Genomic DNA, 26,725 nt, shown 5'->3' with positions numbered 1-26,725 from the left:
CCCTATTTTTATATTCTATCCCCCTAGCAATGAAAGCCAACATTCCATTGGCCTTCTTAATCACTTGCTGCACCTGCATACTAACCTTTTGAGTTTCGTGCACCAGGACCCCCAGATCCCTTTGTACTTCAGTACTTTCCAGTTTCTTGCCATTAAGATAATAACTTGCTCTACGATTTTTCCTGCCAAAGTGCATAACCTCACACTTTCCAGTATTGTATTCCATCTGCCAAATCTCTGCCCACTTACTTAGCCTGTTTATGTCCCCTTGCAGGTTTTTTATGTCCTCCTCACTCACTACTTTCCCTCCCATCTTAGTATCATCTGCAAACTTTGATGTGTTTCATAGTCTCCTTTATTCAAGCTTAGCACGCTTGTTTGAGATACAACCTCCTCACCCTCTAATTGAATATGGAATTCAACCATGTTATCAATTTCCTGATTGATACTCCGTCCAACAGAGTTGCAACTGTTCGGAGGGCTATAGACTACGCCCACTAGTGTTTTTTCCCCTTATTATTCCTTACCTCCACCCAAACTGTTTCATTATCCTGATCTTTTGACCCAATATCATTTCTCTGTATTATAGTGATTCCTTCCTTTATTAACATAGCCACCCCACCTCCCCTTCCTTCCTGCCTGTCCTTCCTGATCGTTAAATAACCTGGTATGTTTAATTCCCAGGCAGTCACCCTGCAGCCATGTTTCTGTAATGGCCACAAGATCATACCCATATGTAGTTATTTGTGCCATTAACTCATCTATTTTGTTACGAATGCTACGTGCATTCAGATAGAGAACTTTCAAATATGTTTTGTGACACTTAGTTCCTGCTTTTGCCCTTTTTATTACTTTACCTTTTACTCCATACCTTCTGCCCCTTCCTGACACGCTCTGGTTTTTAATTTCCCCACTGCTACCTAAATCTATGACCTTCTCTGTTGTCATTTTTATTATTTGCTCTCTAGGAACCTCCCCCCCACTAGTTAGTTTAAAGCCCTCTCTACAGCCCTAGTTATATGATCCGCCAGGACTCTAGTCCCAGCACTGGCCAAGTGAAGCCCGTCCCAACGGAACAGCTCCCTCCTGGCCCAGTACCGGTGCCAGTGTCCCAGGAAGCAAAACCCATTTCTCCCACACCAGTCTTTGAGCCACGCATTTAACTCTCTAATTTTATTTGTCCTAGCCAAATTCGCTCGCGGCTCAGGTAATAATCCAGAATAATTCTGAGTCACTCCACCCGCTAAAGCTGGTAAAAGAATGACAATCGTTAACAGGCGATACTTTTGTTCTTGGGATGTGGGCGTTCCTTGCAAGGCTGGCATTGATCAGCCATGATCTCACTGAATGGCGGAGCAGGCTCGAGGGGCCGAATGGCCTACTCCTGCTCCTATCTTCTAGGTTTCTATTGCCCATCCCTAGCTGCCCTTGGTGGTGAGCCGCCTTCTCCTTTAACAGCAGCCGTCCATGTGGCGAAGGTACTCCCACGGGGCTGACAGGCAGGGAGTGCCAGGATTTTGACCCGGCGCCGATGAAGGAACGATGATATATTTCCAAGTCAGGAGGGCGTGTGACTTGGAAGGGAAGTTGGAGGTGGTGTCCCCACGACATTGCTGCGGTTACTCTTCTTGGTGGCAATGTCGCACGGGATGTGTGAAATAAAGATAAATATGATGGGTGCATACAGAGAATATTGTAGAGCACCACAGAATGACCAATCTGTGAAACACTTCACTTGCAGTCAATAGAACAGATTCAAAACTCCACAACATATATAGTTTTAAAGGGAGGAGAGGGGAAGAGGGGGAGCGGGGAGAGAGAGAGGGGGAGCGGGGGATGGGGAGAGGGGGATTGGGGGATGGGGGGAGAGGAGTAAACCATGTGCAAAGAAGGGAGCATGAAGACGGATGCAGTGTGTGTGGGAGGGAGAGAGCACGTGTAGAGGATGCACATAAGTACACATACCCAACTGAACCGAGAATCAGAAAGTATTCTGGACTCCGATCTCCCGAGACCTGCAGCACTCCACAAGTCCCTTCGGTGTAATATAAACAAGGAGCAGCCCGAGGCCAAGACATGGCCCCGCACTTACCTTCAGCATCGACAAATCCTGGATGTTACACGACTTGGGTAGTAGCGTTGACAAGTGATTGGTGTGAACAATTAAGACCTGGAAAACAAACAGAGCAGAGCAATGAAGTTTTCAGGAACAGTGCAGCCTCACACCAACACAGGTTTGCCAGTCACACTGCTGACAATGCCCCAAGGAGGTAAAACTTAATCAAAACTAGCAAATATTATGAACAGCTCACACAATTTGCAGGCTCCGCTGAAGAGACTGAACCTAATGCCAGTGGCCCATTGCACCAAAACTGCGGCTAATTTGTCACTAAGTGACAACCAGACTTGGAGACATTGATGTGAGAAATGGAAGTCTCATACTGCTGGGGGCTGAAGCACATCATCAAGACTTTTCTTTGTATCTAACCCGTGCTGTACCTGCCCTGGGAGTGTTTGATAGGACAGTGTAGAGGGAGCTTTACTCTGTATCTAACCCGTGCTGTACCTGCCCTGGGAGTGTTTGATGGACAGTGTAGAGGGAGCTTTACTCTGTATCTAACCCGTGCTGTACCTGCCCTGGGAGTGTTTGATGGACAGTGTAGAGGGAGCTTTACTCTGTATCTAACCTGTGCTGTACCTGCCCTGGGCGTGTTTGATGGGACAGTGTAGAGGGAGCTTTACTCTGTATCTAACCCGTGCTGTACCTGCCCTGGGAGTGTTTGATGGACAGTGTAGAGGGAGCTTTACGCCATATCTAAACTGTGCTGCACCTGCCCTGGGAGAGTATAGGGAGTTCCCCAGTGCAATTAAACCCGTGATTATAACGAGATGAAAACAGGAGAGGCGAAGGTTCAGAGGGTGTCCATGTGTAAATCTCAGCTATGTTTACGACTCTCAGGAGACATTCTAAAAATCAACAGGACTTGGTGTGGAACCAGTTTAGAGGTTTATGATTAACCAGACGGCACAAAATGGTACAAGGCTGAGTATTCGGTATTAAATACTGACAGAGACAGGCTCCCCCGATTGGTTAGTGGGTTTATGCAGTCAGTAGCTGAACGTACAGACCAGGAAGGTGCCAAGCTCAATCCCCAGCCTGTGCTGAACTGGTTGACCGCTGACAGGGCAGGAACCTGTCTCAACTCAACAACAACTTGCATTTATATAGCACCTTTAATGTCGTAAAACGTCCCAAGGTGCTTCACAGAAAGATTAAAAAATGACACCGAGCCACATAAGGAGATAGGACAGATGACCAAAAGCTTGGTCAAAGAGGTGGGTTTCACAAAGCATCCTAAAGGAGGAAAGTGGTAGAGAGGCGGAGAGGTTTAGGGAGGGAATTCCTGAGCTGAAGGCACGGCCGCCAATGGTGGAGCGAACCAAATCAGGGATGCGCAAGGGTCCAGAATTGGAGGAGCGCAGATATCTCGGAGGGTTGTATGGCTGGAGGAGGTTACAGAGATAGGGAGGGGCGAAGCCGTGGAGGGATTTGAAAACAAGGCGGCCAGTGTCGGTCAGCGAGCACGTGGGCGCTGGGTGAACGGGACTTGGAGCGAGTCAAAATATGGGCAGCAGTGTTTTGGATGAGCTTGTATGGAGGGTGGAAGCTGGGAGGCCGGCCAGCAGTGCGTTGGAAAAGTCAAGTCTAGAGGTAACAAAGGCATGGATGAGGGTTTCCGCAGCAGATGAGCTGAGGCAGGGGCAGAGACGGGCGATGTTATGGAGGTAGAAATAGGCAATCTTTGTAATGCTGCGGATACGTGGTCGGAAGCTCATCTCAGGTCAAATACGACACCAATGTTGTGAACGGTCTGGTTCAGCCTCAACAGATGCCAGGGAGAGGGAAGGAGTTTGTGGCGGGGATGGAAGACAATAGCTTCAGTCTTCCCAATTTCTGCTCATGTAGTACTGGGTATCGGACAAGCAGTCTAACAATTTAGAGACAGTGGGGGGTCGAGAGAGATGGTGGTGAGCTAGAGCTGGGTATCATCAGCATACATGTGGAAACGGACGCTGTGTTTTCGGATGATGTTTACAAGGGGCAGCATGTAGATGAGAAATAGGAGGGGGCCAATGATAGATCCTTGGGGAACACCAGAGGTAACGATGCGGGAGCAGGAAGAGAAGCCATTGCAGATGATTCTCTGGCTACGACTGGATAGATAAGAATGGAACCAGGCGAGTCCAGTCCCACCCAGCTGGACGACGGTGGAGAGGCGTTGGAGAAGGATGGTGTGGTCAACCATGTCACAGGCCACAGACAGGTCGAGAACGACGAGGAGGGATAGTTTACCACGTTCACAGGCACATAGGATGTCATTTGTGACTTTGAGAAGAGCCGTTTCGGTACGGTGGCAGGGAAGGAAACGTTATTGGAGGGATTCAAACATGGAGTTCCGGGAAAGATGGGCACGAATTTGGGAGGCGACAACACGTTCAAGGATTTTGAAGGAAAGGGAGGTTGGAGATTGAGCTGTAGAGGGGTCGGGGGGGGGGGGGGTTCCAGAGAAGAGGGGTGATGACAACAGATTTGAAGGGGAGGGGGACAGTACCCGAGGACAGAGACCTGTTAACAGTATCAGCTAACATAGGGGCCAGGAAGGGAAGTTGGGTGGTCAGTGGTTTAGTGGGAATAGGGTTGAGGGAGCAGGAGGTGGGTCTCATTGACAAGATGAGCTCGGAGAGGGCATGAGGGGAGATAGGAGAGAAACTAGAGAAAGATGCGAATTCAAGGCTAGGGCGGGGGCAAACCATAAAGGAAATTTGACCCACTGGGCTAGGGGAAGGGAGGGAAATGATGGAGGCAGCTGAATAGATGGTCTCAATCTTAGTGACAAAGAAGTCCATGAGCTCCTCGCACTTATACAATAGCAAAATACTGCGGGTGCTGGAAATCTGAAATAACAGAAAATGCTGGAAACACTCAGCAGGCCAGGCAGCATCCGTGGAGAGAGAAACAGAGTTAACGTTTCAGGTCTGGGATCCTTCATCAGAACTGGAAAAAGCTGGAGATGTAACAGACATTAAGCAGGTGCAGAGACAGGGGGGGGGGGGGGTTTAGGAGGGGGGGAGGAATTGAAAGAACATCCTGTGTTTATGTAAGAGGCAGGAAAGATAAAATGTTGCAAATGGGAATGGCAAAATCATACAGCATGAAAAATGGGGGCAGGGGTTATAGTTTGAAATTGTTGAACTCGATGTTGAGTCCGGAAGACTGTAAAGTGCCTAATCGAAAGACGAGGTGCTGTTCCTCGAGCTTACGTTGAGCTTCACTGGAACAGTGTAAGAGGCCGAGGACAGAGAGATCAGAGTGAGAGTGAAGCGGAGAATTAAAGTGACGGGCGACAGGAAGCTCGGGGTCACCCTTACGCTCATCGCACTTGTTGTTGGAGGTGAGGGTGGCGAAGGCAGGGGAGAGGGGTTTAAGAAGACGGTTTGCAGTAGAGGAAAGAAGCCGGGGGTCGTTCTTGCATTCCAGAATAGTGAGCAGTTTTGGCAGAGGAGAGCAGGACCCGATAGTGCTTTATGTGGTCCAGCCAGACGTGGCGGCGAATGATTAAACCAGTTGTCCGCCATATCCGTTCGAGTCTGCGTCCCTTGGACTTAATGGAGCGGAGATGAGGGCTGTACCGGGGGGATGGCCAGGGTGAGAGAGAGAGTAATGGTTTTAATGAGGACTAGAGCATCAAAGGTGGAGGTAAGGGTGTGGTTGAGCAGATCGGTAGCTGCAGATAGGTCATGGTGAATGGAGGGCCACAGGCTGGACAGTTGGGATTTTGAAATTGCAGTTGTAAGTGAATTGGGAGAGTTTTCCAGCAGAGGGATGTGGGGGGGGGGGGGGGGGGGGGGGGGGGAGCGATACAAGGAAGTGATCGGAGATGGCCTTATCTGCGATTGACACGATGGGAGTAGCGAGGCCACGTGAGATGGCGAGGTCAAGGGGGTGGCTGTGAATATGGGTTGGGGAGCTTGATGAATTGAGATGGAGGTTGAAATTACCGAGGATGGAAACTCACTCGATGCAGAGGCTGAGGGAGGAAAGCAGTGAAGATATCTCAGTGAGAAACTTGGCTTGGTACTTGGGTGGGCGGTAGAGAACGAGGATTTTAACGAGAGGTGAGAGGGGTGGAATAAGGTGAGATGCTCAGAGGAGGAGAAAGTGCCTGAGGAGCAGGGGGACAGACCAAGGTGTGATTTGGTGACGAGAGCCACACCACCAGGTGGGGCAAGTAGTGGAAGATATAGCCAGGCGGGGAGGCTTCATTTAGAGTGAAGGTGTTACCACCCCTCAGCCAGGTTTCCATCAAGGCCATGATGTTGGTGCAATCATCCACAATAAGCTCATGGATGGCAAGGGCCTTCTTCACAAATGAACGGACATTCTGGAGGGAGATGCGGAGAGGGGCAGCGATAGCTGATGCAGTGGCAGAGTCCAGAGGGTCAGCATTGGGAGGGGTGAGTGGGACGGTTAGGAGGTAGGAAAGATTATCCCCCATCGGGCGCACTGGGCAGGAAGGCCGGCGAGAGAGTAGGATGGGGCAGTTGGGGTTGCTGCTGGTAAGGAGGCAGCGATGAGTGCCTTGAAGTGCCCTTCGGAGGATGCCAAGAGAGGCATAGCGGGAAGCAGTAGGCTGCACTTTGTTTATTTAAAGTTTATAAACGAATATATAAATATATACATTTTTTAGCACCAGTTGTCAGGGATAGGGATAGACTCGCAAGAGGGAGAGATACACTAAATGCATAGAAACCAACAGATGGGGGGGAGCGGCGAGCACACACACGGGGGAGCGGCGAGCACACACAGAAAGCTCCTACCTTCTTCTGTAAGACTCTGCACATGGAAAAGACGCTGACTGGAATCTGGAGATAAAAGATTGAAAAATGAACCACAGCTGCAGAATCCTGTCCCAATAAGGTGAAAGAATCCATCACTCACTGATCAAGTCCTGTCATTCTTGGTACATTTCACCGTATGATCTCAGAATACAGGCCTGTGTTCCAGGCCTGCTCGGAGTCCGAGTGCATAAAATGACCACAGTGGTGGCGAGGACACTGCACAACGGGCCCTGGGGAAGAGAAGAAAGTCAGCCGTGATTTCCACTCCTGATCCATGCCCAGCAACCCCAGCTGGAAGACATGTTGTGATTGTGGGTGAGGGGACAACCAGGCTTGACTGATGCCCCCCCAACAGTTGGACAGTGCAACAAAACTGTTTAAACCTACACGGGGAAAGGCCACTTAGAGGGACAGTGCCCGACCTTTGAACTGTATCCCAACATGGGGCAGTCGTCAGGAGAGGGGGGGTAAGGGGAGAGGAAGGGATCTTAGAGTCTACGGACCTCTGCTGTTTCTGTATCAGACGCACTGTTAGCCCCTCCCATTATATTACACGCTAAGCCTCCGCTCACCCCAGTGCCTTTCTACGACTCTGTAACTTGTGCTCCTTAGCATCCCTGGAGCCAGACTAACACGTGCAAGTGTATTTGGAAGAAGGTCTCTCCCACAAGGTAGTCCAGGTATCAGTCGTGACTCAGTGGGTAGCACTCTCGCCCGAGAGTCGGAAGGTTGCGGGTTCACATCCCACTCCAGAGACTCGAGCACAGGCTGACATGCTGCACTGTCGGAGGTGCCGTCTTTCGGATCAGATGTTAAACCGAGGCCCCGTCTGCTCTCTCAGGTGGACCAAAAAGATCCCATGGCACTATTTAAGAAGACCAGACAAGTTCACCCCGGTGTCCTGGCCAATATTTTTCCCTCAACCAACATCACTAAAACAAATTATCTGGTCATTATCACATTGCTGTTTGTGGGACCCTGCTGTACGCAAATTGGCTGCTGCGTTTCCCTTAATAATAATTCTTCTTAGGCAGTCCCTCAGAACCGAGGATGACTTGCTTCCACACTAAAAATGAGTTCTCAGGTGACCGACGAGTCCAATGCGGGACCTACAGTCTCTGTCACAGGTGGGGCAGACGGTGGTTGAAGGGGCGGGTGGGTGGGGTGCTTGAGTTGACGTGCGCTCCTTCCACTTGGCTTCCGCTTGCTCCTGGCGAAGAGACTCGAGGTGTTCGGCGCCTTCCCGGATGCTATTCTTCCACTTTGTACGGTCTTGGGCCAAGGATTCCCCGGTGTTGGTGGGGATGTTGCACTTCTTCCAAGGAGGCTTTGAGGGTGTCCTTGAATCGTTTCCTCTGCCCGCCTAGGGCTCTCTTGCTGTGTCAGAGCTCCGAGTAGAGCACTTGTTTTGGGAGTCTCGTATCGGGCATTCGGACGATGTGGCCCGTCCAGCGGAGCTGATCGAAGCTTTGACCACGCTCAATGCTGGGGATGTTGGCCTGAGCGAGAACACTGATGTTGGTGCGCCTATCCTGCCAATGGATTTGCAGGATCTTGCGGAGGCAGTGTTGGTGGTACCTCTCCAGTGCTTTGAGGTGCCCGCTGTACATGGTCCATGTCTCTGAAGCATACAGGAGGGCAGGTATCACTACTGCTCTGTAGACCATGAGCTTGGTGCTGTGTTTGAGGTCCTGGTCTTCAAACACACTTCCTCAGGCGACCGAAGGCTGCACTGGCACACTGAAGGCGGTGTTGGGCTTTGTCATCGACGTCTGCCCTTGTTGACAGTAGGTTCCCAAGGTATGGAAAGTGGTCTACATTGTCCAAGGCCTCGTCATGAATTTTGATAATCGGGGAGCAGTAGTGTGTGGCGGGGGCAGGTTGATAGAGGACCTTTGTCTTACGAATGTTTAGTGCAAGGCCTATGCTCTCGTACACTTCGGTGAAGGTGTTGACGATGGTTTGGAGTTCGGCCTCAGAGTGTGCGCAGACACAAGTATCATCTGCATACTGTAATTCGATGACAGAGGATGGGATGACCTTGGATCTGGACTGGACGCGACGGAAGTTGAACAGTTTCCCGTTTGTTCTGTAGATTAGCTCCACTCAAGTGGGGAGCTTACCGAGAGCGAGATGGAGCATTGCAGCCAGGAAGATCAAGAAGAGCGTTGGTGCGATGACACAGCCTTGCTTGACCCCGGTCCGTACGTGTGGTGGATCCGTTGGTCAGGATCACGGCTTGCATGTCGTCATGAAGCAGGTGGAAGATGGTGACAAACTTTTGAGGGCAGCCAAATTTGAGGAGGACACTCCATAATCCCTCACGGTTGACAGCGTCGAAGGCCTTTGTGAGGTCAAAGGCGGCCATGTACAGCGGTTGGTGCTGTTCCCTACATTTCTCTTGTAGTTGACGCGCGGTGAAGATCATGTCCATTGTGCGCCTTAGTGGGCAGAATCTGCATTGTGACTCTGGGAGGAGCTCTTCAGCCACTGAGAGAAGGCGATTGAGGAGGATTCTTGCGTTGACTTTCCGTGGCAGACAGCAGGGAGACTCCTCTGTAATTTCCACAATCGGACTTGTCACCGTTCTTGAGGGTGGTCACGATTACGGCGTCTCCGAGATCCCCTTGCATGCTCTCCTCCTTCCAAATAAGAGAAATTAGTTCATGTATTCGCGCCAATAGTGCTTCTCCGCCATGCTTTAGTGCCTCAGCGGGGATTCCATCTGCTCGAGGCCTTGTTGTTCTTCAGTTGTCGGATGGCCTTTTCAACTTCATGCCGGGCTGGGGTTGTGCTGAGATGGTGGCGGGTGGCATGCTGCGGGATGGAGTTGAGGACACTCGCGTCGAAGACAGAGTCTCGGTTAAGGAGATCTTCGAAATGCTCCTTCCAGCGGGCACTGACTGCCTCTCTGTCCTTGATGAGTACCTCTCCGTTCTTGGCCCGCAGTGGGGTAGGACCTTGGGTGCTTGGGCCGTAGGTGGTGTTGACTGCGCTAAAGAATCCACGCACGTCGTGGTTGTCGGCTAGCTGCTGGATCTCCTGCGCTTTCTCCACCCACCATCTGTTCTTTGGGTCCAGAGTTTTTTGTTGGACCTCGGCCTTCAGGCGTCTGTCGAGCTGCTTTCTTGCTCTCGAGTTCTGCTGCTGTTTCCAGATCAGAAATGCCTTTCACTTGTGGTTTATTAGCTCCTGGATCTCCTGGTCGTTCCCGTCGAACCAGTCTTGGTGTTTCCTGGTCAAGTGACCGAGCGTCTCTTTACAGGTGCTGATTATGGAGGCCTTTAGTGCAGACCAGGCGCTGTGGACACTCTGTGTCTCTGAATCACTGGGAGTCGTCCGGTTGGTTGTGAGGCGCAGGCTGAATAGGGCTTTCTTAGCAGGGTCTTTGAGGGCTCCAGCGTTGATTTTCCTGCGGCATTGCTTCTGTTGCCGCCGCTGTTTTGGGGTTACGTTGACAGAGCGGATTAGGCGGTGGTCTGTCCAGCAGTCGTCAGCTCCCGTCATGGCACAGGTGACGCGGACGTCCTTGCAGTCCCTCGCTCGGCCGATGACGTAGTCCAGCAGAGGCCAGTGCTTGGCGTGAGGGTGTTGCCATGAATCCTTGTACTTGTCTCTCTGATGGAACAAGGTGTTGGTTATGACAAGGCCATGTTCTAAGCATTTTGTCAGGAGGGTATCGTTGGAGTTGGCTTTCCCTACCCCATCTCTGCCGATCACACCTCCCCGGAGGTCTGTGTCCTTTCCAACTCTGGCGTTAAAGTCGCCAAGGAGGATCAGCTTGCCGCCCGTTGGGACTCGGGACAGGGATTGTTTGAGGCTGGAGTAGAATTCCTCTTTGGTCTTGTCTGTGGCTTCCAGTGTTGGGGCGTACGCACTGATGACCGTAGCGCACTGGTTCCGGGCTAGGGTGAGCTGTAGAGTCATGGGGCATTCGTTTATTCCACATGGGGAGTCTCAGACATTCAACTAGCTCATTTTTATGGTGAAACCTACCCCATGGAGGCGGCGGCGTTCTTCAGGTTTGCCTTTCCAGAAGAAGGTGTAACCACCGCCTTGCTCCTTGAGCTGGCCTTCCCCTGCCCGCCGAGTCTCGCTTAGGGCGGCGATGTCTATGTCAAAACATCTGAGCTCCCGGGCAACAATGGCAGTACGGCGTTCCAGTCTGTTGCTGTTGGTGTTGTCCATGAGGGTCCTGACGTTCCAGGTCCCGAACTTAATTTTAAAGGGTGGAAGATGCCTGTGCGTGAATTCTTTTAACGTGGGGTGGCCGTTGCACACCAGCTACCACACGGGCTTGACAGAGCAAGGTCTTGGTCCAATGACAAGGGGATCCAACTCAATTGGAGACCAGGCTCTGCTACATTGGCCTAGCACACACACACACATACTCCTACTGTCCTCCTCCCTCCTTCCCATAGGTCCTCTCTTCCTGGGTTTCCCGTGACAATTGGCCGTAAAGCACTTTAAGACGTCTTGAGGTCATGAAAGACACACTATAAATGCAAGTACTTTCCTTAAAGTATTTAGTAGATGCAGTGTACCTACACCTCCTTAGAGCAGCCCCACCAACATGACAGGCTGACTAATGGAACAGGCAATCATAACATTCACCAGGGGCCGAACACAGTCTCCTTACCTCAGACAGCTCGCACCTCGATATATCCAGGATGTCATCTGCACCTGCTTCTCGGGTCTGAAAAGGGAAAGGGTACATTGTATTTTCAGCCTATTTAAAACTTGCCCAAAAGGCAGTTAATGTTTCAAACACAAATATATCCAGAGCTAGAAAATAAGATTTCCCCCAGCCCCTCTTCCTCTGATCAGTTGTAGCGGTGACACAGCTTTCACACACCCTTACTTAGCAGTAACCTCTGTTGGAAAAGCCCCTTGTGGGATGAAATTGTGCCATGAGATAGTAATGTAATGAGCTGGTAGGACATTCCTCTATCCACTGTCTGAATGAAAGATTCATCTGTTTATTGTAGGAAGGTCAACACTTTCATTAGTGTGAGAGGAGGAATGAGAATACACTTAGTGACCAACCTAGCATTTAAGGGGAAGCTGTTCAAGTACATGAGGAAGAAAGGAATAGAAGGATATGCTGATAGGGTGAGATGCAGTAGGGTGGAACGAGGCTCGTGTGGATCCGAATGGCCTGTTTCCGTGCTGCCAAGACTATTGTAATACTATGTAACTCACAGCAGCCACCATTGCTCTGGCAGGCTGATGTATATAAATACAGAATACGGTACACAGCAGTACAGCACTGTTGCAGCTGTGATTTAGATTTGCACCAGTTATAGTGCGAAAATTTCGAACTCCTCCACCTCCCCACAGCTGTCTGTTCAGTGGCTCAGGCCTTTATAACATCCAGTCATAAAAAAGAATGCTCAGGCTACGCAGTCCGCAGGCAGGTGGCTGCTTGCATCACAAGCAGATAGGGGAAGAAACTCCTTATGAGCTCCAGGCACCAGATATTACATAGAATATACAGGACAGAAACAGGCCATTCGGCCCAACTAATATGTGCTAGTTATATCTTTCTATTCCCTTTTCTCTCATGTACTAATCTCAATTGGCCCAATGTACTGCTGCTGCTGGCTGCCTGACCTCACCCGCACACCACCCCTTCCACAAACATAAAAGTCACCCAGTCTATGCCCATTTTCTCACCCACATCCCCATTACCTCTAGTTTCACAAAGTTCCCCATGTCTGAATGAAGATTCTCGTTCTCACCCAATCCCTGCAGGACCTTCCCTTTGTTAACCTCTGATCGCCTCCACGCACCCGTCACTCCTCAAAATCGAGTGTTTTCATCGTTCTGTACTCCCTCATAGGCTGCTCCTTCAACCACTCAGCCTCCTCCCTCAAGATCTTCCTCGGCATCTTCGCCATGTCAACTCCCTCCCTCCCTCCCTAACCCCACTTCTGACCACCATCCTCTCACTATCCACTCTAATGTTAAAGCTCTTGGAGACATCTCTCTGCATACAATGGGTGCTACAGAAATGTAACAATCAGTTTTAATTCTTCACCTGAAATCACAGAGCTCAAAATAGATTATAATGTTGGACAACTGAAGTGAGCAGACCACCAGCCAGCAATGGGGGTCAACAAAGTCTCCGCACAGGACGAGTGAGGCAGGCAGCCAGAGGGTCACCACTTTACACCAGAATGAGATGTTTCAGGGAGACGTGCGGGTTAGGTTGATTGGCCATGATAAAAATTGGCCCTTAGTGTTAGGGGTGTTAAAATACGTGGGGTTACGGGGATAGGGCTTGGGTGGGATGGCTGTCGGTGTAGGGACCGGGTGCTAGGGTTTGGATGATCAGCCATGATCTCGTTGAATGGCGGAGCAGGCTCGAAGGGCCGAATGGCCTACTCCTGCTCCTATCTTCTATGTCTATGTCTATGTCACGTTCCCAGCTGGAGAGTAAAGATCGGCTCCACACTCGGCAGCCGTCACCACTGTGATCAAACTGAATTCACACAAATAATCACCCCTCCCCTTTAACAAATAACCCCGCTTTAAAATGAGGAAACTCTTCAATGAGGGGGAAACTGCCCAAAGGCTCTCGTCACCGGGTTCAGGGGAGGGGAGGGGAGAAAAACAAAAATGCTGCACACGCTCAGCAAGTTAGGCGGCCTCTTTACATGAAAAAAATAAACCCCAATGTATCCTCAGGGAGTGAAATCACCAGATTGTTTAATGGGTACAAACCGCAGGAGATGGGGGAAGAGTCAGAGCCCCACTCCCTCTCCCCAGTAACCCCCTCTCCCCAGTAACCCCTCTCCCACTCCCCCCGCACCAGGAACATCTGATACTCCAGCCGTTTCCGCGCCTCTTCATTTTGCTTCTTTTTCCGGGAGAAAAGCATCATTTCGGGCCGAGGCTCCGCCAGTCCCCGCGGGGAGCGGCCCGGGCAGCGGATGGAAGGGGCCTTCAGCACTGTCCCTGTCCGCCGGCAGCTCCAACTCCCTCGGACTCCTCACCCCGGGGCAGCGACTGCTACTGCACCCAGTTCCGCCTCCCGCCACTCCTCCGCCGCCAACAAGTGGCCGAAGGAGAGCAAGAGGCGCCGCTTCCACCAACAAGTTGCGTGAGGAGAACAAGAGGCGTCGGAAAAGCTGACCTCCCAACGCCAACAAGTAATAAGAGAAAGCAAGAGCACACAACTCCCACCACCAGATGACAGCTGGCCACAGGAGGTGAATAAGCACCTTTGTAATCCAGTAAATAGGTTTATTATATATCGCACGCTTTTACTATTTCGTTGTTTTTTCAATAAGGAGCCGTGTTGATTTGCCGTGATACTCAGGCTGCGCGCGCCTCTTTGATTTGCCTCACTCAATATGGCGGCGCGGTGGGGCCACTCGGAAACCTCGCGATGCTTGGCTGGGGTATATAAGGCGGGAGCGCGATGACGCCTTTCTTCTCGCTGCTCCGGCCGGTGACGGTGCAACTGATTTTTCGGTCGTCCCGAATCCGGGTTCATCCGACACCGAGACCGCGCGCCAGAGCAGTGATCGCCGCCAGCCGCCGCAAGGATGCCGCCTAAGTTCGATCCCAACGAAATTAAAGTCGGTGAGTCCCGGGGGTGGGGAGCTGGCGGCTGGGCCTTGGTGGAGGGAGAGAAGCCTCGGGCCTGCGCTGGGGCTGAGCCGCGTGTTTGCCAGGCACGTGTCCGGTGTCTCTGTGCGGACCCTGGGTCATTGGATGGGTGGGTTGGGGTGGGGGAGTGATGATCTCCGCCCCGGGCCCTGTGTTCACCCCGCTTTGAATGGGACCCGGCCACCGGCAGACTCTGCTCCCCCCCCCCCCCCCCCCCACTCCGTGAGTAGTTTGTCTGGGGGTGTTTTTTTGTAATCCCTCCACTGCCGCTGTATTTCTTGGGTTTTTAATCCTTCAGAAACATAGAAGATAGGAGCAGGAGTAGGCCATTCGGCCCCTCGAGCCTGCTCCGCCATTCAATGAGATCATGGCTGATCATCCAAATTCAGTACCCTGTCCCTGCCTTCTCCCCATACCCCTTGATCCCTTTAGCCTTAAGAAATATATCCAACTCCTTCTTGAATATATCTAATGAACTGGCCTCCACCGCCCTCTGTGGCAGAGAATTCCACAGGTTCACCACTCTCTCTGGGTGAAGAAATTCCTCCTCCTTTCTGTCCTAAAAGGCTTACCCCTTATCCTTAAACTGTGACCCCTGGTTCTGGACTCCCCCGACCATCAGGAACATCCTTCCTGCATCTAGTCTGTCTAGTCCTGTTAGAATTTTATAAGTTTCAATGAGATCCCCTCTCATTCTTCTAAACTCCAGCGAGTACAAGCCCAATCACCCCAATCTCTCCTCATATGTCATTCCTACTATCCCAGGTATCAGCCTGGTGAATCTTCGCTGAACTCCTTCCATGACAAGAATATCCTTCCTCAGATAAGGCGAATAAAACTGCACACAATACTCAAGATGTGGTCTCACCAAGGCCCTGTACAACTGCAGCAAGACATCCTTGTTCTTGTACTCAAACCCTCTTGCTACGAAGGCCAACATACCATTTGCCTTCTTAACCGCCTGCTGCACCTTCAGCGACTGGTGCACAAGGACACCCAGGTCGCGCTGCACTTCCCCTTCTCCCAATCTATTGCCATTCAGATAATAATCTGCCTTCCTGTTTTTGACACCAAAGTGGATAACCTCACATTTATCCATGTTATATTGCATCTGCCATGCTTCTGCCCAATCACCCAACCTGTCCAAATCATCCTGTAGTTTCTCGGCATCCTCCTCACAGCACACACGCCCACCCAGCTTTGTGTCGTCTGCACATTTGGAGATATTGCATCTAGTTCCCTTGTCTAGATCATTAATATATATTGTGAATAGCTGGGGTCCAAGGACCGATCCCTGCGGTACCCCACTAGTCACTGCCTGCCACTCGGAAAAAGACCCGTTTATTCCACCTCTTTGCTTTTTATCTGCCAACCAGTTCTCTATCCAAGTCAATACCTTGCCCCCAATCCCATGTGCCTTAACTTTACACGCTAATCTCTTATGCGGGACCTTATCGAAAGCCTTCTGAAAGTCCAAATACACCACATCCACTGGTTCTCCCTTATCTATTTTACTAGTTACATCCTCAAAAAATTCCAGTAGATTAGTCAAGCACGATTTACTTTTTGTAAATCCATGTTGACTTTGTCACTGTGTTCCAAGTGCTCTGCTATTACATCTATCTTCTACTATCTATATATAAAAGAGTTGGTTTGTCTGTTTGTTTGTCTGTCTGTCCGCTATACACTCAAAAGTTAGAGCGTACCTACACGTATGTTATATCAAAAGAAAGGTTATGATCAGGGGAGTCTAATAGGCGTATTTACTTTTTGGTCAGACAAAAATTGTTTGGACAGTAGACAAAGAACTTTCAAAAATCCGCTCATTAGCGGTTGACCAATCCTACCGCTCATTAGTGCTGAGTGACGCGATGGTGGACCAATCCTACAGTTCAGTGACCTGGTGGTTGACCAATCGGTGCATCACGGGCGGGACCTAATCCTGCAGCCTCCCGAAACTTCGCCACGATTTTTTTCATCCCCCACAGCGATAGCACCAGCCAAAGAAACCCCCACAATGCGGCTCCGGGAGCGGGAGGTGAGTTTGTCGCTCGGGCCGGGCCTCTCAACCGCTCAGCCTGAGAGACAGAGCGGGCGGGGGAGCGTCAGCGGCCGCCCGTAAACCGCGCGGCGCCCGGCCGCACCGGGAGCTCGAGAGGGTCAGGGAGCAAAACCGCGCGGCCCAAAAAAGCCCTGGCAACGCCGGGCCCCCCCAGCTAGTCTTTTATAATGGACTCTAGCATCCCCACTACCGATGTCAGGCTTACCGGTCTGTAATTCCCTGTTTTCTCTCTACCACCTTTTTTGAATAGTGGGGTAACATTAGCTACCCTCCAATCCATGGGTACTGTTCCAGATTCCATCGAATGTTGGAAGACGATCAGCAATGCATCTACTATTTCTAGGGCCACTTCCTTTAAGTACCCTAGGATGTAGATTCAGGCCCTGGGGATTTATCGGCTTTCAATCCCATCAATTTCCCTAACACCATTTCCCTACAAATACTGATTTCTTTCAGTTCCTCCCTTTCATCAGACCCTATGTTCCCCGACATCTCTGGGAGGTTATTTGTGTCCTCCTTTGTGAAGACAGAACCAAAATATGTATTTAATTGGTCTGCCATTTCTTTGTTCCCCATTATAAATTCCCCTGATTCTGACTGCAAGGGACCTACGCTTGACTTCACCAATCTTTTTCTCTTCACAATATCTATAAAAGCTTTTACAGTCAGTTTTTATGTTCCCTGCAAGCTTACTCTCATATTCTATTTTCCCTTTCTTAATTAATCCCTTTGTCCTCCTTTGTTGAATCCTAAACTGCTCCCAATCCTCTCAATATCCAGATCACACCTCTGCAATCTGACAGGGTTAAACTGAAACGACCTCAGGACCCAAATATTGCCGGGTTGTTGCAAATAGCTAGTCCGGCTGCTCCAGTGCAGGGATTCCTTTTTATATTATGATATAGTGTATGCAACTTTGCAGTTATTGTGCTGTCATTTCTGCTGTTTGCAGCAGTTACTTCACTTCAAAGTAATTGATTGCATGTGGAGAAATGCTGTGTAAATGCAAGTCTGTCTTTCCACAATATTAATGTGGTGATTTGATAATCCTGTTGTGTAGAAGGGCCATTACTGTAGACTTAAGCAACAAAAAAATCTATAAAGGTTCAATATTTAGTTTTTGAGTCTTTGGTTTTATAAATGGAGGTATTCGGTACTTCCCGTCAATGACGGGGGGGCCAGAGCAACAATGTTGTAGGAACACCATCACTTCCAGCTTCCCCCGTCAAGTTGCACAGTATCCTGACTTGGATATGTATCACTGGGTCAAACTAAGGAATCCTCTCATTATCCAACACCATGCTGGGAATAGCATCAATGCAAGGGACTGCTGCAATTCAGGGAGAAAACCCACCACCACCAACTCGGGACAATTCGAGATGGGCAATAAATGCTGGCCTTGTCTCCCTCTTCCTGAGATCAAAAGGATAACTTGGGTTTTAGTTGACGTTTAATAAACAGCTGAGCATCACTTGGAGCAGTTTAATGTGAACAGGCCTGCTCCTGAGTGCCTGGATTTTCTGCAACTTATGAATGCTATAGCTGGCATGTATTATTTGTGTACGTTCTGATGTTGGGGTCCTTGCAGTCAGCTCAGAAAGAGAATTATTGTGGCTTTGACTTAGTTTTGTGTTAGATTGTGAATATAGACAAGACAGTTGGGAGTGATATAAAACTGAAGTTTTGTTAATGTCAGAAACACAATGCTGGTGTAGGAACAGTGGTAGAATGTAGAATTTTGGACTAGATTCATTAAGATTAGATTTGGCTCCCGAATCTGGTTCGTAATACAGGTAGACTACCCTTTATCCGAACTTCCGAAAACCGAAACCCTCTAAAAACCGAAGGTTTTTTCGCTCAACGTAAGTCGTGCGCACGACCCCCCGCCGGCCCCGACCCCCGCCGACTTACGCTGAGCGTAAGTCGTGCGCGCGGGCCCCCGCCGGTGCCGCCCCCCCCCCCCCCCCCCCCGTGGACCCCCGCCGACCCCGACCCCCGCCGACTTACGCTGAGCGTAAGTCGTGCGCGCGGGCCCCCCCCCCCCCCCCCCCCCCCCGTGGACCGACCCCGACCCCCGCCGACTTACGCTGAGCGTCAGCGTAAGTCGTGCGCACGACCCCCCGCCGGCCCGGACCCCCGCCGACCCCGACCCCCGCCGACTTACGCTGAGCGTCAGCGTAAGTCGTGCGCCCGACCCCTGCGGACCCCCGCCGACTTACGCTGAGCGTCAGCGTAAGTCGTGCGCACGACCCCCCGCCGGCCCCGACCCCTGCGGACCCCCGCCGACCCCGACCCCCGCCGACTTACGCTGAGCGTCAGCGTAAGTCGTGCGCACGACCCCCCGCCGGCCCCGACCCCTGCGGACCCCCGCCGACCCCGACCCCCGCCGACTTACGCTGAGCGTCAGCGTAAGTCGTGAGCACGACCCCCGCCGACCCACCTTCCGAAATTCTCCGAAAACCGAAACACGGCTGGTCCCGAGGTTTTCGGATAAAGGATAGTCTACCTGTAGTGTGAACTTCCTCACCAAAAAATAACAAACACATGCTCTTTGAACCTGAAGTAGCAGCTGAATTCAGTCTTCAAATAAGCTGTCTATCTGTCATGGGGTAGCGATTAACTCACTAGTTTACGCCTCAGTGAAACAGTCAACATCAAACTGCTGAGGGGGTGGGAAACCTGATTTTGGCGGGGGGGGGGGGGAAATAGGAGTGTTGTCTGCAGGCAATTTTCTTTAAATAGAAAGAAATACTTACATTTATAAAGCGCCTTTCATGACCACCGGACGTCGCAAAGCGCTTCACAGCCAATGAAGTACTTTTGGAGTGTAGTCACTGTTGTAATGACTAAATTGAAGCTTTTCTATCAGTTTAACTGGTGTCTAGTTAGGGAAAGCTGCTGTCTGCAAAGGCTGGTTTTGTATAATGCTAACCTCTCCCTCAAAGGCATACAACAAAATAGGGATTAGCAAGTCTGCCAACGTGGGGAAAATTCAGATGAATTAGCAGGTGTTTAGTGTTTGTAAAGCAGGCCTATGTGACCGAGTGTCTTTTGTGTCTCCATAGTGTTCCTCCGATGCACTGGAGGTGAAGTTGGTGCTACCTCTGCTCTAGCTCCCAAGATCGGCCCACTGGGTCTGGTGAGTCTCTACTCTCACCGTACACCCATTTCGGATGACTCCTAGCAGCCCTTTTCCTATTTAACTCTTCCTCCTCGTTTCTCTGTTTAGTCTCCCAAGAAGGTGGGTGATGACATTGCCAAGGCCACAGGTGACTGGAAAGGCCTGCGTATCACGATCAAGCTGACTATTCAGAACCGACAGGCGCAGGTATGGGGGGTGTTGTGTCTGGACCAGCCTTTGTTCAGCTGTAGCAATAAGGCTAAATTTTTGGTCCATCGTGTACACTTGTAGCCTCCATCGTGTACACTTGTAGCCTCCATCGTGTACACTTGTAGCCTCCATCGTGTACACTTGTAGCCTCCATCGTGTACACTTGTAGCCTCCATCGTGTACACTTGTAGCCTCCATCGTGTACACTTGTAGCCTCCATCGTGTACACTTGTAGCCTCCATCGTGTACACTTGTAGCCTCCATCGTGTACACTTGTAGCCTCCATCGTGTACACTTGTAGCCTCCATCGTGTACACTTGTAGCCTCCATCGTGTACACTTGTAGCCTCCATCGTGTACACTTGTAGCCTCCATCGTGTACACTTGTAGCCTCCATCGTGTACACTTGTAGCCTCCATCGTGTACACTTGTAGCCTCCATCGTGTACACTTGTAGCCTCCATCGTGTACACTTGTAGCCTCCATCGTGTACACTTGTAGCCTCCATCGTGTACACTTGTAGCCTCCATCGTGTACACTTGTAGCCTCCATCGTGTACACTTGTAGCCTCCATCGTGTACACTTGTAGCCTACCTGAACAGCATTACAACAGTGTACCTGGAGATCCCAGTCATTAGATGTACAGCAGGGCAGCGTTGTGCTGTGGCTGCAAGTGCAATGATTCCCAAGTTGACGCATACCTGAACTATCAAGGCTGGGTAAGACTATCTCTGGGTCTCTGCTGCTATTAAGCCAGCCTGATGGGTGGTGAGTGACAGCTGCACAGAGACTGCAAGTAAAACCATTGCTACACTCTTTCAAATTCAATGTCTGTCTTCTTGCATCCTGTGGCTTTTTAAACTACTGGAGCCAAAATGTAGCTGGACTTACTCTATCCAAGTGGTCCTTTGTGAAATCCTGGACAGGAGGCGTTGGCAGGCTATTCGTTCGTGGAAGATGTCAAACCCCACCCAGCTGTGTTCACAGACTTGTGTGAACATCCCTGTTCACCAGGAGGTGCTGGTTCGTGATGGGAACAGGAGCCCCGGCTGTTGCTTCCACTGTCCTCCGCGCCAGTCGTTCTCCCCAAAGTTGACGTCATTGATTCAGGAAGATATGTGCCCAGAAAACAAGTTAACTGGTTCAATGAATCTGGACTTAACTCCTGTCTTAGAGCTGCATATTGTTGGCTGCAGGTTACATAAGAAATAGGAGCAGGAGTAGGCCAATCGGCTCCTCGAGCCTGCTCCGCCATTCAATAAGATCATGGCTGATCTGATCCTAACCGCCAATCTACTATCACAGAACCATCTCCTGAATCTAACAGAATTAGACACACGAAATAGGAGCAGGATCAGGCTACACGGCCCCTGGGCCCGCTCCGCTACCCACAGGGCCGTGTCCGATCCGAACCTAGACTCGTCCAAATTCCTGCCCGCTCCCCGTAACCCTTAATTCCCTTTACTTCTAGGAAACTGTCTATTTCTGTTTTAAATTTATGTAATGATGTAGCTTCTACAGCTTTTTGGGGCAGCATATTCCATGGACCTACCACCCTCTGAGTGAAGTAGTTCCTCCTCATCTCAGTTTTGAAAGAGCAGCCCCTTATTCTAAGACTATGCCCCCTAGTTCTAGTTCCACCCATCATCGGGAACATCCTCCCCGCATCCACCCGATCCAACCCCTTCACAATCTTATATGTTTCAATAAGATCGCCTCTCATTCTTCTGAACTCCAATGAGTAGAGTCCCAATCTACTCAACCTCTCCTCATATGTCCATCCCCTCATCCCCAGGATTAACCAAGTGAACCTTCTTTGTACTGACTCGAGAGCAAGTATGTCTTTTCTTAAGTATGGACACCAAAACTCTGTGCAGTATTCCAGGTGCGGTCTCACCAATACCTTGTACAACTGAAGCAATATCTCCCTATTTTTATATTCTATCCACCTAGCAATGAAAGCCAACATTCCATTGGCCTTCTTAATCACTTGCTGCACCTGCATACTAACCTTTTGAGTTTTGTGCACCAGGACCCCCAGATCCCTTTGTACTTCAGTACTTTCCAGTTTCTTGCCATTAAGATAATAACTTGCTCTATGATTTTTCCTGCCAAAGTGCATAACCTCACACTTTCCAGTATTGTATTCCATCTGCCAAATCTCTGCCCACTTACTTAGCCTGTCTATGTCCCCTTGCAGGTTTTTTATGTCCTCCTCACTCACTACTTTCCCTCCCATCTTAGTATCATCTGCAAACTTTGATGTGTTACACTCGGTCCCCTCCTCCAAATCGTTAATATAGATTGTAAAGAGTTGGGGACCCAGCACTGACCCCTGTGGAACACCACTAGTTACTGATTGCCAGTCTGAGAATGAACCATTTATCCCAACTCTCTGCCTTCTGTTAGATAGCCAATCCTCTATCCATGCCAGAATATTACCCCCAATCCTGTGATTTTTTATCTTAAGCAATAATCTTTTGTGTGGCACCTTGTCAAATGCCTTTTGGAAGTCTAAATACACTACGTCCACTGGTTCCCCTTTATCCACCCTATATGTTACTTCCTCAAAGAACCCCAGCAAATTTGCCAAACATGACTTCCCCTTCATAAAACCATGCTGACTTTGTCCTATTAAATTATGATTATCCAAATGTCCTGTTACTGTCTCCTTAATAATGGACTCCAACATTTTACCTACCACCGATGTTAGGCTAACCGGTCTATAGTTTCCAGCCTTCTGTCTACTGCCCTTTTTAAATAAGGGTGTTACATTTGCAGTTTTCCAGTCTGCCGGGACCTTTGCTGAGTCCAGGGAGTTCTGGAAAATTATTACTAATGCATCCACAATCCCTACCGCCACTTCCCTCAAGACCCTAGGATGTAAGCCATCAGGTCCAGGTGATTTATCCGCCTTGAGTCCTATTATTTTACCGAGTGCCACTTCCTTAATGATTTTGATCGTGTTTCGCTCCTCCCCCCCCCCCCCCCCCCCCCCCCCATAGCCCCCTGTTTGTCCAGTGTTGGGATATTCTTGGTGTCCTCTACTGTAAAGACTGATATAAAATATTCATTGTGTTTTTGCCATCTCCATATTTCCCACCATTAATTTCCCGGTCTCATCCTCTAAGGGACCAACATTTACTTTAGCCACCCTTTTTCTTTTTATATAACTATAAAAACTCTTACTATCTGTTTTTATATTTTTTGCTAATTTACTTTCATAATCTATCTTCCCTTTCTTAATCTTTTTGTTATTTTTTGCTGTCTTTTAAAGTTTTCCCAATCCTCTATCCTCCCACTAGATTTGGCTACCTTATATGCCCTTGTTTTTAGTCGAATACTATCCTTAATTTCTTTACTTAGCCACGGATGGCTGTCTTCTTTTATACCCTTTTCTTCTCGGTGGAATATATATTTTTTGGAAGTTGTAAAATAACTCCTTAAATGTACACCACTGATCATGTATCGTCTTACCCTTTAATCTATTTTCCCAAACCACTCTACTCAATTCCGCTCTCATATCTTCATAGTCTCCTTTATTCAAGCTTAGCACGCTTGTTTGAGATCCAACCTTCTCACCCTCTAATTGAATATGGAATTCAACCATGTTATGGTCACTCATTCCAAGGGGATCCTTTACTCGGACATTTTTAATTAATCCTGTCTCGTTACACAGGACCAGATCTACGGTTGCTTGCCCCCTGGTCGGTTCAGTTACATACTGCTCAAGAAACCCATCCCTAATACACTCACTGAACTCATCCTCAAGGCTGTCCTGCCCAATTTGATTTGTCCAATTAATATGATAGTTAAAATCCCCCATAATTATAGATGTTCCCTTATTACAAGCCTCAATTATTTCCTGATTGATACTCCGTCCAACAGAGTTGCAACTGTTCGGAGGCCTATAGACTACGCCCACTAGTGTTTTTTTCCCCTTATTATTCCTTACCTCCACCCAAACTGTTTCATTATCCTGATCTTTTGACCCAATATCATTTCTCTGTATTACAGTGATTCCTTCCTTTATTAACATAGCCACCCCACCTCCCCTTCCTTCCTGCCTGTCCTTCCTGATTGTTAAATAACCTGGTATGTTTAATTCCCAGGCATTGTCACCCTGCAGCCATGTTTCTGTAATGGCCACAAGATCATACCCATATGTAGTTATTTGTGCCATTAACTTGTCTATTTTGTTACGAATGCTACGTGCATTCAGATAGAGAACTTTCAAATATGTTTTGTGACACTTAGTTCCTGCTTTTGTCCTTTTTATTACTTTACCTTTTACTCCATACCTTCTGCCCCTTCCTAACGCTCTGGTTTTTAATTTCCCCACTGCTACCTAAGTCTATGACCTTCTCTGTTGTCATTTTTATTATTTGATCTCTAGGAACCTCCCCCACCCCCCCCCCCCCCCCACTAGTTAGTTTAAAGCCCTCTCTGCAGCCCTAGTTATATGATCCGCCAGGACTCTAGTCGCAGCACTGGCCAAGTGAAGCCCGTCCCAACGGAACAGCTCCCTCCTGCCCCAGTACTGGTGCCAGTGTCCCAGGAAGCAAAACCCATTTCTCCCACACCAGTCTTTGAGCCACGCATTTAACTCTCTAATTTTATTTGTCCTAGCCAAATTCGCTCGTGGCTCAGGTAATAATCCAGAGATTATTACCCTTGAGGTTCTGTTTTTTAATTTGACCCCTAGCTGCTCATACTCCTTTAACAGAACCGGCTTCCTAGTCCTATCTACGTCGTTTGTACCAACATGGACCACGACAACTGGATCCACCCCCTCCCACTGCAAGTTTCTTTCCAGCCCAGATGAGGCGGAGATGTCTGGAAGTCTCGCTGGAGTCTGGGGTGATGCATTTCTGCATCAGTCTGTGGTCCATGCCCTGTTGTGCACATAGGCTTGTAAGTGATTTGTGCTCAACAGGTTACTGAGGACAGGCTGACCTGTGCAAGTGATCTGGGAAAGCTCCTTGCAGAATATTCCTCCTGGGAAAGGTGGCTGAGATTCATTATCCCTATGTGGCTCTAAGATGTTGAGTAATCCAGACGTGTGTGGGGCTCTGGGGGCGTTGTACCTGAATCTGTTCTGGTTGCAGCCGCCAGAACTCGGGGGTGGGGGGAGTGGGTGTTCTGCGGAAACTTCCCACTATTGGTTTACTGTTAGTGGGGTGCACGGGAGGGGAGAAAGGACATACAGAAAACCCTTTGTGGGTCGAGTTTGTTGCTTGCAACCCTTTCTGTGTGTGCTTTAGTTGTGGGGCCACAAGGTCTTCCTGAACTGTGTTCTGTGCGGTTCACACTGGACATGGCTGATGTAGCTGAACGAGTACAGCTGTTGCAGTGCAAGTGGGGGTGAGGTGCTGTACTTCAGAATATATGCCGTGTTCTTTTGTAGGAGTCTTATGGTTTTATTGAAGGTGTTCACTGCTGTATCTTGTACTGACAGCTGTATTGCATTCATAGATTGAGGTTGTCCCATCAGCTTCTGCCCTCATCATCAAAGCCCTGAAGGAGCCGCCCCGCGACAGGAAGAAGCAAAAGAACAGTAAGTAGAGGTGCAGGGTGGGTGGGTGTTTGACATTTTTCCAATTTGCCCCTTCTGTGCAACATTAACAGCCTGTGGTAAAAACCGAGGTGAACATATGTTTGATTCAGTGTGCAATTGAAAATATCTGGTTATGTAGAAGGGTCACTGGCTTTCTGAAGATGCTGGGTGCTGTGCCAGAGGCCCTCCAGCAGCTTGCCCAGTGTTCTGGGTGATGGATGTTGGCGGGCTGTATATCTGGGAGACACCACAGCCAGGCCTGAACATGTCTTCAGTGGACTTGCAGAAACATTTGCTGGTTAGCAGTGAAGTGGTAACTTTTGCCTTTTTACTTGTCCCTCTCCCCCGGGTGTGCTAATGCAAGTTGGAGCTCCCTGCGGTTGAAAGGAGAAACAAGGATCTAGTCTGTCGTTGACTGGGCATTGAATTTACCCACTGGTGGTGGTTTGGGGGAGGGAGGGCAAGCTAGTAAGTATGTGTTAACTGCCAGTGTTGATTCTTTGTTTCCTTTTTTCTAGTTAAACACACTGGCAGCATCACCTTTGATGAGATACTTAATGTGGCCCGACAGATGAGGCATCGTTCTCTGGCCAGGGAACTCTCAGGTGGGTACTGACTGCAGTGTAATGGGTGATGGTGTCTGTTGTGTATTCATGCTAAATCGGTGGAATAGGGACAAGATTGATCTTGTTTGTAACCACCACAGGAACTGTGAAGGAAATCCTGGGAACTGCTCAGTCCATCGGCTGCAACATTGATGGCAAACACCCTCACAGTGTGATTGAGGACATCGACCAGGGCAAAATGGAGTGTCCTGCTGTAAGTTGTTTTTTTTTGGATTACATTGATTTTTGACCCGTGCTTTATCAAATGACTTACACGTCTGTTCTTTCCTTCCAACAGGAATGAAGTGGAGGTGCCATAGAACTAAATACATTTCCAATAAAATGTCTTTAAAAAAAGTTGAACATGTTGGTGTACTGTCTAGTTTCTATAGCCTCTCCTCACAGCACAGATGTCCAATCCAAGTTATCAATTTTAGTCGCTACTTTCGCAAATGTCCACGTGTAACCTTGACCAGAATTATACACACGGTGGGGGTTGCGAGATCATTGCTTTTTTTTCCTGGGACTGGCACCCTCTTCATCTAGATGCGAGATCTTGCTTGCAGCCCGTGAGTTAAGATTGTGTTAATTTATGGGTTTACTGTACTCGAGAATTCCATCTAGTTTGGGATGCTGGAGGATTTCAACCATCAGT

The 26,725-nt window shown here is 49.4% G+C and overlaps 2 protein-coding genes across 3 annotated transcripts in view; one reads left to right on the top strand and one right to left on the bottom strand.

The window, feature by feature from the left end:
• The window catches only part of lrsam1 (leucine rich repeat and sterile alpha motif containing 1), a 100,889-nt gene extending 86,869 nt beyond the window's left edge, over positions 1-14,020 (bottom strand). For both annotated transcript variants that reach the window (XM_085965878.1, XM_085965879.1), the window contains exons 1-4: positions 13,715-14,020; positions 11,540-11,596; positions 6,880-6,924; positions 2,093-2,170 (exon numbers count right to left, since the gene is read on the bottom strand). In XM_085965878.1, the coding sequence (XP_085822004.1) occupies positions 2,093-2,170; positions 6,880-6,924; positions 11,540-11,596; positions 13,715-13,786 (252 nt within the window). In that variant the 5' untranslated portion in view covers positions 13,787-14,020. The remainder of the gene's footprint in view (positions 1-2,092; positions 2,171-6,879; positions 6,925-11,539; positions 11,597-13,714) is intronic.
• A 309-nt stretch (positions 14,021-14,329) lies between these two features.
• rpl12 (ribosomal protein L12) lies at positions 14,330-26,433 on the top strand. Its single transcript, XM_085965880.1, has 7 exons — positions 14,330-14,490; positions 19,645-19,718; positions 19,809-19,907; positions 25,384-25,465; positions 25,984-26,070; positions 26,172-26,284; positions 26,369-26,433. Exons 1-7 carry the CDS (start codon positions 14,454-14,456, stop codon positions 26,372-26,374), a joined length of 498 nt encoding a protein of 165 aa, XP_085822006.1. The 5' UTR covers positions 14,330-14,453; the 3' UTR covers positions 26,375-26,433.
• Positions 26,434-26,725: the final 292 nt, after the last annotated feature.

Source organism: Somniosus microcephalus, chromosome 23, assembly GCF_052327205.1.
Source record: "Somniosus microcephalus isolate GS21.2 chromosome 23, FLI_Smic_1.0, whole genome shotgun sequence".
Taxonomy (NCBI): Eukaryota; Metazoa; Chordata; class Chondrichthyes; order Squaliformes; family Somniosidae; genus Somniosus; species Somniosus microcephalus.
This window is presented reverse-complemented; position numbering and strand designations above follow the sequence as displayed.